At 48.4% G+C, this 13,390-nt stretch overlaps 1 protein-coding gene across 1 annotated transcript in view; it reads left to right on the top strand.

Moving 5' to 3' along the window:
- DLST (dihydrolipoamide S-succinyltransferase) overlaps positions 1-13,390 on the top strand; it is a 122,102-nt gene that overhangs the window by 53,256 nt on the left and 55,456 nt on the right. The window contains exons 2-9 of the mRNA XM_086937502.1: positions 4,240-4,273; positions 5,116-5,164; positions 5,490-5,545; positions 6,303-6,377; positions 8,236-8,291; positions 10,493-10,604; positions 10,839-10,988; positions 11,615-11,691. Coding sequence (XP_086793628.1) covers positions 4,240-4,273; positions 5,116-5,164; positions 5,490-5,545; positions 6,303-6,377; positions 8,236-8,291; positions 10,493-10,604; positions 10,839-10,988; positions 11,615-11,691 — 609 coding nt within the window. The remainder of the gene's footprint in view (positions 1-4,239; positions 4,274-5,115; positions 5,165-5,489; positions 5,546-6,302; positions 6,378-8,235; positions 8,292-10,492; positions 10,605-10,838; positions 10,989-11,614; positions 11,692-13,390) is intronic.

Genomic DNA, 13,390 nt, shown 5'->3' on the forward strand with positions numbered 1-13,390 from the left:
GACAAAAATAAAATCAAGTCTTGAAAACGAGTTGTGCACCGCTGAAACATACGAATATTCTCGTTCATGTGTGTGGATATAGCGCCATGTGTCCAACCATCCCATGCCCTGCACCATGTTGCTCAGTTTGGTGGGAGTATCTGCAATGGGGTCCCCCCCGGGCCTGAACCGATCAAATCGGCATTGCATGACATTGTTCCAATCACCTCCGATCAGTGCCAGCCCCTCCGGGATCTCAGCCCATATCGTAAACAGTTTCTCAATCCATGCCCATTGTAGTGGGGGCGGGGCGTATACACTCCCCATTATCAGAGGTTCCGTGCCCAGCAACCCTTGTATGAAAACATATCTACCCTGTGTGTCAAGCCATTGTTTCGTGTGGGCATAGGACAGTCTGCGGTGCACCAAAATCGCCACACCCTGTGATCCCCTCACAAACCCTGCATGATAGACCTGGTCATAACTGTACCTCTGCAGGCTGACTGTTTTATTGCCCAGCAGGTGTGTCTCTTGCAACAATAGTATGTCCGCTTTTTCCCTTTTCCCCAGCCTTCGTACTGCGCCTCTCTTAATCTTATCAAGCATGCCCCGCACATTCCAACTCATCACTTTCATTGAGGCACCAGTGGGCCCCAGCTCGGAAACCTCAGCCACAATCGAGACGCAAGCACAACGTCGGGCATAGTGAGCATGGACACACCAACAGCATCGTTCGAGACAGCCATGTGCAGTACAACTACCCCCCCCCTGTCCCTCACCTTCCGTCTCCCCCCCCCCCCCCAGACACCCAACTAAGCACCCACATCCCCAACTCCTCCTCACCTCCCCAACCCCCCCCCCCCCCCATACCTCAGCAACAACATTGAAGTACCTGTTGCGGCATAGGATATCCCCAGCCCCCAACGGGAGGCCAGAGACTTTCTATCCCAATGGATCCTCATGAACAGTCCACCCAAACCCCCACCAACCCCCCCGAAAACGAACTCTAATCAAGGGGGAAAACCATCCGCCACTAAGACAGCACCCCCCTCCTATAGCCGCCACCCTTATCAAACAAAGTCCCAATCATTCAGCAGGCTCTGGCCGTCCCTCCTGACAGATCCACCATCTCGTTCCAGCACAACCCCATCCTACCAGGTACCACAGGAGTTCATATCTGCCACCACTCCACTAGGTATAGTCCAATCGTTCAAGGATCCGTCTGTGGTGGGTCAGGAGCCTTCTTCTTCTCATCTGCCTCCCCTCTTGAGACGGAGCTCCTCCTAGATCTGGACCTCCAATTGCTTGCGCTCCAAGCGTCGGGGGTCTGCCTTCGTGCCCCGCTCGAGGAGGAATCCAAGTCTCGCCCGGCGGAGTATGCGCTCTCACTTTCACCGTCTCATCAGTCCAATGGAACACCTCCTCAGGAGTATCGAAGAAGAGCATGCGGGACTTGTACACCACACGTAAGCGGGCCGGATATAACAGAGCATAAGGGAGCTTGAGATCTCGCAGTCGTGCCTTGGCCGCTGTAAAGGATTGTCTCTGTTGTTGTACAAGCTGAGTGTAGTCCGGCAAAATCAGGATCCTGTGATTTTCGTACATGAGGGGTTCCTTCGCTCGTGCTTGTCGCAGAATGGTGTCCCGGTCGTGATAGTTTAGCAATTTAGCGATCACCGGTCTTGGGCGGGCTCCCTCCGGCGGCTTCTGCGTGAGGGCTCTATGCGCACGCTCTATCACAAAGCATTTGGAGAGGGAGTCCGTGGGAGCCAACCCTCCAGCCACTGGGTCAAGAACCTCTCCATGTTGCCCTTCTCCCAACCCTCCGGGAAACCCACAAAGCGCAGGTTGTTCCGCCGGGCCCTCCCTTCCGCATCTTCCGCCCGGAGTGCCAGGCCTTTCTGGATCCTCTCCATGGCGGCCACCTTCCGCTTCAGGATCACCACATCGTCCTCCACACCCGAGATCCGTGCCTCCGCCTCCGTGATGCGGGCAACTGCATTCCGCAGGTCCTGGCGTAGTAGCGTAACATCCGCTCCCACAGCGCCAATCTTTGCATCGAACATGTCCCGGGATTGGGTTATCGCCGCCATAAGTGCTGGATTGTCCGGCCCGAGCCCTGTTGGCCTCCAGCGGCCCCGGCACCACCACTCGGTCCCGTGAACTTGTCTATGGGACCCTGCTTTAAAGTCCCACCTCCACTCCCACCTCTCGTCATCGTGGGCCTTGGCTGGGGCACTGGCCTTGGGATGCACTGCCCGGGCTCCGGAATACCTTTACCACTGCTGGTGTTCGATTTGCCGGGCTGCGTTCTCAGGATCAAGCAAGGGCAGATGGGTTGTTGTGTCGCCTCTCCGCTTCCGTCTCTGAAGGCCCCCCTGCGACCTCCACCGGGAGCCCCGTTCAGCGCCTCGGGTAAGTCTCTGCGTGTGCCACTAGGATCCTTCTGGCCCAGAGTTGTGTGGCGCCCACCACTCCCGAGGTACGCGCCACAACTGCCTCACTCTGAGTCCGACCTGACTCCCGACCTCGTATTACAAGTGGCAGGGTATGGGTGGCGTCGTCGTAGGTGATACCCTCCTTCCACTCATGCCAGTCTCTGGACCGCCCGGCCCTACCACACCAAGGTCCGGCACCACCAGGCCACCAGGGGTCTGATGTAATCCACAAGTCACCAGCCCCAATGAACGCTCCTCGAGCTCCCTTGCCACGACTCCACACTCCGGGTCCTTTTCCACAGCAGCAGCCAGTCAGCGGCAATATGCACTTATGTCCCCCTCATGGGCTATCGCCGGTCATCCTCCACCAGGCACCTTCCAGCATCCCCACCGAGGACCTACTGTCTTTGCAGCGCCAGGTCAGAGCAGCCGCCTCCTGGGTCTCTCCCAGGTGTCTCCAAAATTGACTCCCAGGCTCCACATGTGCTGCCAGGCCCGACCTCTCCGAGGCCCCTGCAGCCCAGCCGCGATGCAAGGGGTCCAGACGCCCCACCGATGGGTATCACCAGCTCCTGTGGGTGGGAGACTCCGTGCGGGTCGCCAGGAAAGTGTAGGGTGCCCCCGCACCCCTGGGCCCAATCGCGTTGTTCGTGGCCCCCCGCGGCACTTCCGGCCCGGGGAGCACCAAAATCGAGACCCCGGCCCGTCGGTACCCAGCTAGGCCGCAGCACGATCGCCGCCGCCGGGAGGCCCCAGCGCCCGAAAAATACCACCGGAGGGTCCCTGGGCCAAACGACACCCCAATCCGCCGTTCCAGGCAGCGGCAAGGTTTGGGGGGATAGGATAATAGGCCGGATTATTTACGGGCAGGAAGGAGCTCTTTCAGGCTGCGTCCGACATGTGAGCCTGCTAAGCCACGCCCCGTAAATGCTTGTTTTGATGCCTCAGACGGTACAAAAATAAACAGTCATCTAAAGCCCTATTTTCAGCTCTTATCTGTGCGTACTTCGAACAGCAAATATAAAAAGAAAGCACTTTTGTTTTCTAGGGTGGCCTGAATGATTCATGACTGATACTTAAAGGTAACAGACAGAATAGTCGCATTACAAATGATAACATACTATTTATTTATAAACCTATTTAGTGTTAAGACAAGGTCTTTGCAGGCTCTTTGAACATACATGGCTGGCATTTTTTCTATTGGCAACCCTACTATATGTTCCTTTTCATGAAATGCATTTTCACACTATAGCAGTAAATGCAAAATACAAATGTAAGGAATAGGCAGAGTGGAGTCCAGGGGGTACTGGAAACAGAAAAAAACGAAGCCTCGGTTACCAGTTTACAAAGAAATTAAATTTGCAAATGGTCTTTAAAGACCTGTGAAAAGCTCGGGCGTCGCATAAGGCTCCAGACACAGCCCAGCCGAGCCCACAGCAGCACACTCACTGACCTCCGGCCTCACTTAAACGAGGACAGCCTGGAAATGCAGCAAATAAGCATCGCCGCACTTCCTTTACATGTACTTGAAGAGGCCTTTGCGCCCCCTTGGAACCCATCCACGCCTCCCTAAGGGGGCATGCCCCACAGTCTGAAGACCTGTTGTAGAGTGATGCACGTGGAATCAACATTTTTGTCGTTGTATGTATGAAATACTCACACAAAATAACTAAATATAAAATGTAGAAACTTATGACACTGCCACCTTTCGGTTGCGAAAATTGTGATGCTATAGGACACCTGGCTGTGTTGTCAGTTTGTCTAGCTGATTGGTGTTTGACATGACTGGTGGAATAATCCATTTCCTTTTGTTCTCTTGCAGAGGCCCAGCCTCCTTGGAAGCCGTACTGTATCACGTAAGTATGTTTATAGTGACAAAAATGGACATAACGATTTCACTCTTTTTTTGTTTTTAAGAGCTGTTCCTTTTGTGGGAGTGCTTATTCCGAGGATGGAATTTAATTTCTCAAAGGATACCTTTAGAGCCGTCCAGCGATATGCGAATATGCGATATACCCCAGGGTATATGCTGCGCTTTACAAATGCCAATAAATAAATAAATACATAATCTAGTTCAGCCAAGATGATGATTGGTCGAAAGTGCTGAGTATTGAGCGCAGTTAAGCTCTATAAATACTTCCAGATAAGGATGCATTATATATGTGTTCAGTTTAGGGAGCACTGTTGAGTTTTTACCTCAAACTTGCAGCAGGCAGGTTTGTATCTGGAGCCTTAAGGAGCGCACTTTTCAGATCACACATGAAATAGGATATAGTAGGTCAGTTAAAAGCTAAGATGAGTATAAAGTGTCAGAAGTGCCTAGTAGGTGCTATATTGTAGGTGCTAAATCGGGCTGTATTCGATTATTGTACTGTAGAATGACCAATGTTGTGGGTGTTTGCATCAATATGAGGTACTCTGGGGACTGCAGTGTGTTGAAACACTTTTGGGTTTGGTCCTTCAGGGCTCCATCAGAAAGGCTGCACAAACGTTGTAGGATAGAATCAGAATCTTCTACGAGGGATGACTGGTGACAGTACTCCAGCTTGTGTGGACCTTTTGTGTCTTCCTTTTTCGTCTGGCAGGGCTAGACGCGGGGTCCGCGGGCAGCTGGAGATGTAGGAGTATGGGGTGAAAGAACTGTATGTTTGCACGGTGAGCAGCTTATCTACTCTTAACTTGCCAATTCTCTTTTTAGAATTTGCCATTTACCAAGGACCGTCGTGTACCAAGAGCAGGTGGCTTCCGTAAGTACAAACAGGCAAAGTTACACAGTACGTTGATTATGTTTCTTTTGTTCTTCAGAAATCCACCACAAGTAGGAAATGCTGGTGCCCCTACACTGGATGCAGGTGGGGGATCCAAGGGACATATCCCAACTACTTGTAGTGGTATGGTCTTGTGACCTTGCTGTTGTAAGTTAGAGAAGTCTTTCCAGCCCTATCCTGTCTTTCCCTTGGACAACTCCTGTGTCATTGAGGATGTTACTTCTTCGCCCCCCTTTGCCTCTCAGGTTTGCTGAGGTTGAATAAACCTGGCCTTTGCTGACTCTTTTCTTCTCCTTTTTTGCAGAGGCAACTGTCCTCATCTAAACACAGTCCGGTTATTTCGAACCACTGCTACCTGCAGTAAGTTATGAGAGCTGCCCAGTCTCCTACCATGGGTGCATGTGCCAGATTGCTAACACTACCTATTTGAAGTTGTGCCCCTGAAAGTGCACTGGGGCGTGGTGTACATATGCACTTGGTTGGGAATGATGGGATGACTAGGGCAAATCCTCCACATTAATGTATCTTCAGACTTGACTGTGTACATCAACTGGCCAGTGGGACGCAATGCAGAATTTGTGAGTAGAAAGAAATAATCACAGTCGGTAACTGATATTGATACCCCTTGTAAGAAATGGTAATGCCCCAGTATGTAGCAAGGTCTGGGCATGAGAAGAGCTGCACCAGCAGATACCACATCATTCAGCTGTGAGGACTGAACCTAGTTTCCTTTGTAGCATGCTTCTCCCTTCTCAGAATCTGCAGGTCTTTTCTCCTTGTGATGACTGTAATCCACAGATTGACATTTTGTCAGTGTTGTTTCTTTAAAGTGAAGACTAGTTGTGGCAATGTGAATCTGTTCCTTGTTCACGGTGCCCCATATTTGATGTGCGTTGCACATTGCTAGACGTGTGCACGCCCCCGTTTCTCAGAGGGTGAACATTTTTCTTGTATCTTCTACTTGTGTTTATACCTGTTGACTGCTTCCCTCTCGCCCTGCCTCCAATTAATCCAAGTTCTGCTTCATGTCTTTAATTGGATGAGTCTCTTGCTGTGGCGTTAATATTTGTAAGTGTGCTTGGTTATTATCCACGGTAATTGTCTCCTTTTCTTACAGATCAAGATGTGGTAACTGTAAACACACCAGCATTTGCAGAGTCTGTCACAGAGGGAGATGTCCGGTGGGAGAAAGGTGAGTGCACCTTCTATCCTTATTGACCTGATAAACGTTGGACTCAAATACTCCTCCGAGAACCTGCTCACCTTTGTTTGTTATAGTGCACTTGCTACCCATTTCTGGCTCTAGCATTATTTTTGCTTTCTAAGCCCAAAACCAACTTTCCCTGTGTTCGCCCACTATTGTGGCCCGCTTGCTCTGCTTGATTTTGCCCTGTGCTATCTTTGACTCTGCTTGCTCATTCTCTTCATTCTGCTCCTTCTGGATCACGGCTGACTGGTGCCGCTTGCTTCCATTTTTTGTCTCCATCTAACCTGTTTCCTGTGGCTAATACATCGTTACTAGTTGTGGCCACACTTAATGTATTGCAAGTGACTGCTTTGACTCATTGACCACAGCTACGCTTGCTTACTCCCTTGAACAGCTTGCAGCTGGCTCTTTCCTTACTATCTCGCTGCTTATGGCTCCCTCCGGTTCTGCTTGCTCTTTGCAGTCCAGTGAGCCTTTCTAGGGGCCCGTGGTTTGCTCCTCTTGCTACTGGTATGAAGCCAGATTTTACTCTGCTTGCTACATCCACTCCTGGCTCGCCAGGTTCACTCCCTGCTTATGGCTCCTGCTTTCCAAGGCTGCCTCTCCTGCTACTCAAACAATGCCTGCTTGCTGTCCTAGTTCATGGCCAATTTCCTGCACCTGCTTTGCTTGATCACTACCATTAGATGTCTGATGTTCTGCTCACACAGTGCCTACTTTCGAGTTTTGCTCTGCCTGCTCTCTTATGACTAGATATTGGAGCTTGCAGCATTGGCTCACTGCCTGCTGGCATGTTTTCCATAATGTTCAGTTGAGGGCCCCCTGGTGGCATCATAGTGCATGTTTAATACTGTAATACTAGTTCAGAGCTTTCTCCGCCCTCGCCTTCTGTGATTGGTTCAAGGCTGAACGTATGTCTTTCGCAACTCTTCACTCTTTTGCGATTGGCTGGTGGTTTTAACTGTGTATAAAGTAAGTCCTTCTCTTCTCCCCTTTGGAAGCTGTCACACACACCTTGAAATAACTGCAGGTGTTTCTCCTTGTGGTGGCTGCGTGCACAGGGGGGTGTGGTCAAGTCTTCTGTCCGTGACGTGTGTTTTTCTCCTGTTTGGATGAAGTCTATATACGAGACACATTTGTTGCGTCTAGCTAATCAGTGGATTATATGTGTGTCCTTCGCATGTCCTCCACTGTAACAGTAATACCTGGGCACCATCTGTGTAGTTTGTTTTAGATGTGCCCCGGAAGTAAATCGTTAATCTGCATTCCTATCTCTTTTATACTTTATACATCACTCCCTTACTAGACCATAATTATGTAGCCTGTCAATGTGATTTGTATATCACGCTCATCTGTGCCCTCAAAACATGCTTCTATAGCTGCCCCATATGAAAAAATGCTTCTATACCATGGTCTTCCATGCTTGCTTAGTAAGCACACCCATATACTAGTGTTCATTTTTTGCCTTGCTGCATTACTCAGGGCGTTTTTTCCATTCGTCTTGTGTGCATGCCCTTGTAGCTTTCTCTTTAGTGCATTCTCTGTGTACATGTTTATGCTGTAGTGATTCAGTTATGTATTGTGTATGTACCACTATAGTAGCATTTTTTATGCATGCCCTGTGCATACACTTATGCATTAGTGCTTTATTATTCCCTTGTTTCCATGTCCCTGTAGCTTTGTTAAGTGTGTCTATTCCGCATCACTCTAGAGCAGTATGTTACGTGTCATCTGTGCATGTCCTATGGGTGCCTTGTTTAATGGTTCCCATCATTGCACATCAATGAATCTCCTTTATTATGACTTCCCTCTCCAGTAGCTGCTTACATGTTTTCTTTTTCAGCTGTGGGGGACACCGTGTCTGAAGACGAGGTGGTATGTGAGATTGAAACTGATAAGGTAAGTATAGTGGCTAGCTTTGCCATCCTCTCCACTTCCACGGCTGTGACTTTTGGTGTGGCTTGAACAGACTGACACCATTGCCTTTCTGCAGGGTCTGTTCTTGGACATTCTAGTCTAATAAATTAATTGACTGTTGCCCAAGTCCACTTATTATACATTTGGTTTTCTGTATGAGTCAGCCTCGCTTTTTAGTCTTGATCTGTAACAATATCTGTCTGGACTTTTCGCCATACCTCTTCTTGCCTTTTCTTTTATAATTTAGCTATTTGCTCACTGTTGACCTTTGCATTTGCTCTTTCAGTGTCAATCTTCCTTTTCCTGCATCTATTGTTTAGCCTCTTTCTGATAGTTATTTGTTGAGTTCTGCTTATTGTTGGAAATCCATCGAGCAGTATGATTGTTCTCAGTTCTTTCCTCTGTTTTACTTCCATCTCGTTCTCCTCTCCTACTGGTCTCATTTGCCCTTACATTCCACTTAATGACATGCATTCAATCCTCAACCATATCCTGGAGCCACCCTTAATTTGCCATATATTCGTCTTGGTTCTGGTTTAGAAGTCCTGATACGAGTCCTTCTTTAGGAACTGTATGTCTATAAGCTCACCAGGAGTTCCCTCCGCTCATTCATCCACCTCCCCACTTTCCTGAGAGCATTACACTAAACCAAGCGGTCCACCGTCTGCTTTGCCTGAAACATTAGACCAGTCCTCCAGTTCGTACAGGCGACCTCTACCTCTCACTCCTCTAACAGTTGTTGAAGTCAGACTAAAAAGGACTTGTGTCCCTCCACTACCTTCTTATGTGTGTTTCATCACATAGACCCGGTTGTGCTTTAAGCCCACGATCAGGATCATGGAGGTGTCTCCTCTTTTTGCGCCAGCCAGCCATGGTACATAATGTCATAATCTCTGGAAGGCTTGAGAATGACACCAACTCCATTTTCGGACACTGAGGCCATGTAGATTGTGCTTCATGTCCTAATCTATAGTAGCAAATTGTTGTTGTGATGAGCAAGGACCCTATCCATTGTGTCTGACCAATCTGTTACTAAAACTAGCATCGCAGATGTCACTAAAATGATAGTGACCATTGTCTCTGCTTGATACGTTTTCCGTTTTTATTGTTAAACTGTCTGTAAACATGATATATTCGTATCACTACAGTATTTAGTGTTAGTTTGACATGGTTGTGAGTGTAACTCACCTTGAATACGTTTCTGAAATACTTGACTTAAGGTGCTCTGTTGTGCAGCCCTTTCTTTGAGAAGGCCTCTGGGACTGGGTCTATTTAGGCAACTCCTACAAGTAGAGGCAGCTTGATGCAGGTTGAGATACACCCTTTCATTTACCTGTCGTGTTTTAGAGCTTACTGTACCAGTGGGATTGTTCGCAATATTTATAATGTTACTTTCTCTTCCCTGTTACCCTCATTCCTCCCACCCTTGGGCCTCATTTGCCCCTCTACTTTCTTTCTGTGAGTCCATTAATACATTGCCCCTTCCCTCTGACTCAAACTTTCCTTCTTTGTCACATGTGTGCTCGTTCCCTTCTCAAACGTATTAATTTATAAAGTTTTATATAGCGCCGACTTGACCCAAGAGGGTATTGGAGCACTTTACAATTAGGATTGTTGCATCAAAAGTTACATCAGTTACAAGAGCATAGTAAGGTACAGTACATAAAACAATGTTGCGAGAATTTGTAGGAGGGCGGGGAGGAAGGAGACATAGCAGGAAGACGAGGAGGAACTGTGCCCAATATCCGGCTGGGTAGGTGACGATCAAGGGAGAAACCAGGGCCAATCTCCTCCTTAGCTGTCTAACCGCTCCACCTCACTCCAGCGCCAATGTCGTCCCGGCGGGTAGCTCCTCCACAATTCGCCTCACGGCGAGGCAATCAGCGCCGAAGTCTGTTCGAACGAAACTTCCTTTAATAGCTCACCTCTCACCTGGTTTTATTAAGTCTCTTTTCCTCTTTGTCGCTGCCTCCATCATCATCCTCTGTTGACCTATCTGCATGCTTCACTCTTTCTCCTTCGATCCTGGCTACTTCGTCATCCTTTCATCATGTTTCATCTTCTTCTCTCCTCTCTGGATCGGGCTCTTTGTCTGACCTTTTAGAGTTCTGGTCTTTGGCACTATACTTCTGATCCACACACTGCAGTCTGACTAGTCTCCTCTCTCTAACCTCTCCTGACAGACATCTGTACAAGTTCCGGCTCCGGCTGCTGGTGTGATTGAAGCTCTCCTGGTTCCTGATGGGGGTAAAGTGGAAGGCGGGACACCCCTCTTTACACTCAGGAAGTCTGGAGGTGAGAGGGCAGCTCTATATATTCCAAGCCAGCTCTGCTACCAGGGCAGCATAATCATTGATAGTGTAGGAAACCATGGGCATAGAACGCAGTCTGTGTGGAGTGTTGTAGGAAGCTGGCTTACAGGTATCTGCTAGTAGAAATGGCTAGTATTCATAAAAATGGAGCACTGAAGACTGAACACGTAATTTTCGGTAAAAGATGGAGTAATATTTTTTTTTGTACATTTTTTAGCTGCTGCCCCTAAAGCAAAACCAAGTGAGGCTGCTCCACCTGCACCCCCGAAACCAGAGGCAGCCTCGCCACCTCCTGCGGCAGGGCCCATCCCCACCTCCATGCCTCCAGTGCCTCCAGTCTCCTCTCAGCCGATGGAGAGCAAGCCAGGTGAGTCCTGCTTCCATTTCGCAGCAGCACCAGGGCCAGTACTTACCTCTTGTTGTTTTTCAGAGGCCTGTATATGAAGTAAATAATGGGGATACAACCTCTTTGAGAGCACTTTTGACTTTTAAGAGCTGGTCCTGCAGGGGCCCTCCACTATTTCCCAGCTTAATTTAATGTCTTATCTTGTCTTATGGATCTGATAAGAGCTCAGATTTTTTTTTTGTGCCCTGCTACTTAGGATTGGTGAGACCAGGCTGGTCAGCATCCATGCATTTTGGTGTAGCATTAGCAGGCGGTGCCAGGTAGGATGGAAATAAAACCGCGTCTAACTCTTTGGACACCGCCCACAGCATCCGTGTAGGTCACACGGCCTAGTCAATTCCAGTTAACACCTTTGCACATTCAAATTTAGGTCATCCGCTCATAAAAAAACCTCAGCGAGTTGAGAGGATGGGGGTCTGATGAGCAGAGGTGAAGATCAAGCGCAGTCAAAGTGTAGGAAGCGAGCACCTCTCATGTTTTGTGTCAGATGCAGGTGAATTCAGCCTGGTTCTGCATGATGTCATGTGCTGCGGTGGCGCTGCATGTTCCTTCCTTGGTGCGTTGTAATTCTTGCCATCTCCATTTAGTGTCTGCAGTGAAGCCGACTTCTCTTCCAGCTGTTCCAGAGGGGCCACCTGCCACGAGTTCTCGATCCGAACACAGGGTAAGCCATAAAGCTGCACAATGCGGGGCTCCCACCTCTGTCATATTGACTGCTCATCATCAGTGTTTTGTGGTGGCCCTGATTACTAGAACTATTCTGTTACGCTCATTCGGGTTATTGCTTGCTTTAGGGTTTTGTGATGTTTCTCAGGGGAGATACTGGGAGGGAGTAAATACTTTAGTTAGAACGATAAGTATAGGGGAAGTGAGTGAAAATCTGCCATCTTGGCTCTATGGCATTGTTGACATTTGCTCTGCCCTGAGGGCACCAATTGTCCATTCATGGCTGGAAACCTTTGATGACCTACCAGTCTGATCGTTTATAGGTGCTAGTGCAGGTATTGAGTCCTGCTGATCACTGGTTGTACCACTCAGTAGATTTCTTCTTTGCTGAGGGTCCTCTGAAGTTCATCGGAACCCTGGAGAGACGTTCAGGTAGAGGAGGAGACCGCAATTTTGATGGCCAATCCTACCAAGTGGATGTTGCCTTGGTGACCATGGCCTTTCTATGAAAGAATTCTTGGGTGTACCTAGTCGATCTTCAAATGGGCTGGTTACAGAATGGTAATACAAATAAGTTGCATTGCCATAGAATAGGGAGCAGACGGAGTAGCTTGTCCTGGCTCATTCAGTTTTAGTTTCACTCCCTAGTTTGTGTCACTTTCTTTCTTATACACTGGGAGCCTGGATAAACCTACTCCTTTCTGAGTTTAGTGGGTCCCCAGTACAGACTCCCACTATAGATAGTGTCCGAGTTCATTCTCATCAGTATAGAGCATACTCGCAGCTTTCTGTTTCACAGTAAAAAGGACACCTAAGCACAGGCATGTTCTTTTTAGGGTAATGCATGCCAGTCCACCGGCTTCCCCCTGTTTTAAGAGAGTATCCATGTTTAGACGCTTTCCCTCCTACATAAAGGATATGTAGGTAAAAAATGCCCTCTCCCCTCCTTTAACAATACTCCATGCCCTAGCATAGCTGCCTTCTTTCTTTTGTAGAAGATACTGCCGCACAGCTATCTCTTCTCAGTATAAAGGATACCTAGGTGCAGGCTCCATATTAGTGCAAAGGCTACCTAGATCCACTGGCTGCTCCCCTTTTACCAGAATATTCAGGCATAGGACGCTCGCCAATATAGCAGGTACAAAGACACAGCTACCCTCTTCCCACAATATACGAGCAGATCCGCCTTCTCATTGGTATTGAATAGGCCTGGGCGATAAATTCAGTTCTGCTCGCGGAATTTGGGTAATTTCACGTTCCGCCCAGAACGCAAAATTGCCCAAAATTCTGCGTTCCGCGACTTAATGAAATTTTTTGCTTGTTCGCGTTCTCAAAATGCGTGTTTGTGAGATTTCCCCCCGAGCACGCAAACGGTGATTGCGAACAGGAAAAAAGCATAGCGTACATGCAATTCCGCCTGTTCGCCGAACTTCTGCGTGTTCGCAGAGATTGTATACCGTTTCGCGAAGATTTGCTTAGCGTAATTACGCAAATTACGCCCACCCCTATTCGCAGAGATTTTATACCGTTTCGCGAAGATTTGCTTAGCGTAATTACGCAAATTACGCCCACCCCTAGTATTGAAGATACTGAAGTGCTGCTGCCTGCTTCTCAGGTTAATGGATACATAGACACTGGTGCCATACACAGCCTCCGTATCATGCAAAAATACCTTTTCATAGCTGCACTGTCTCCAG

Source organism: Lissotriton vulgaris, chromosome 9, assembly GCF_964263255.1.
Source record: "Lissotriton vulgaris chromosome 9, aLisVul1.2, whole genome shotgun sequence".
NCBI lineage: Eukaryota > Metazoa > Chordata > Amphibia > Caudata > Salamandridae > Lissotriton > Lissotriton vulgaris.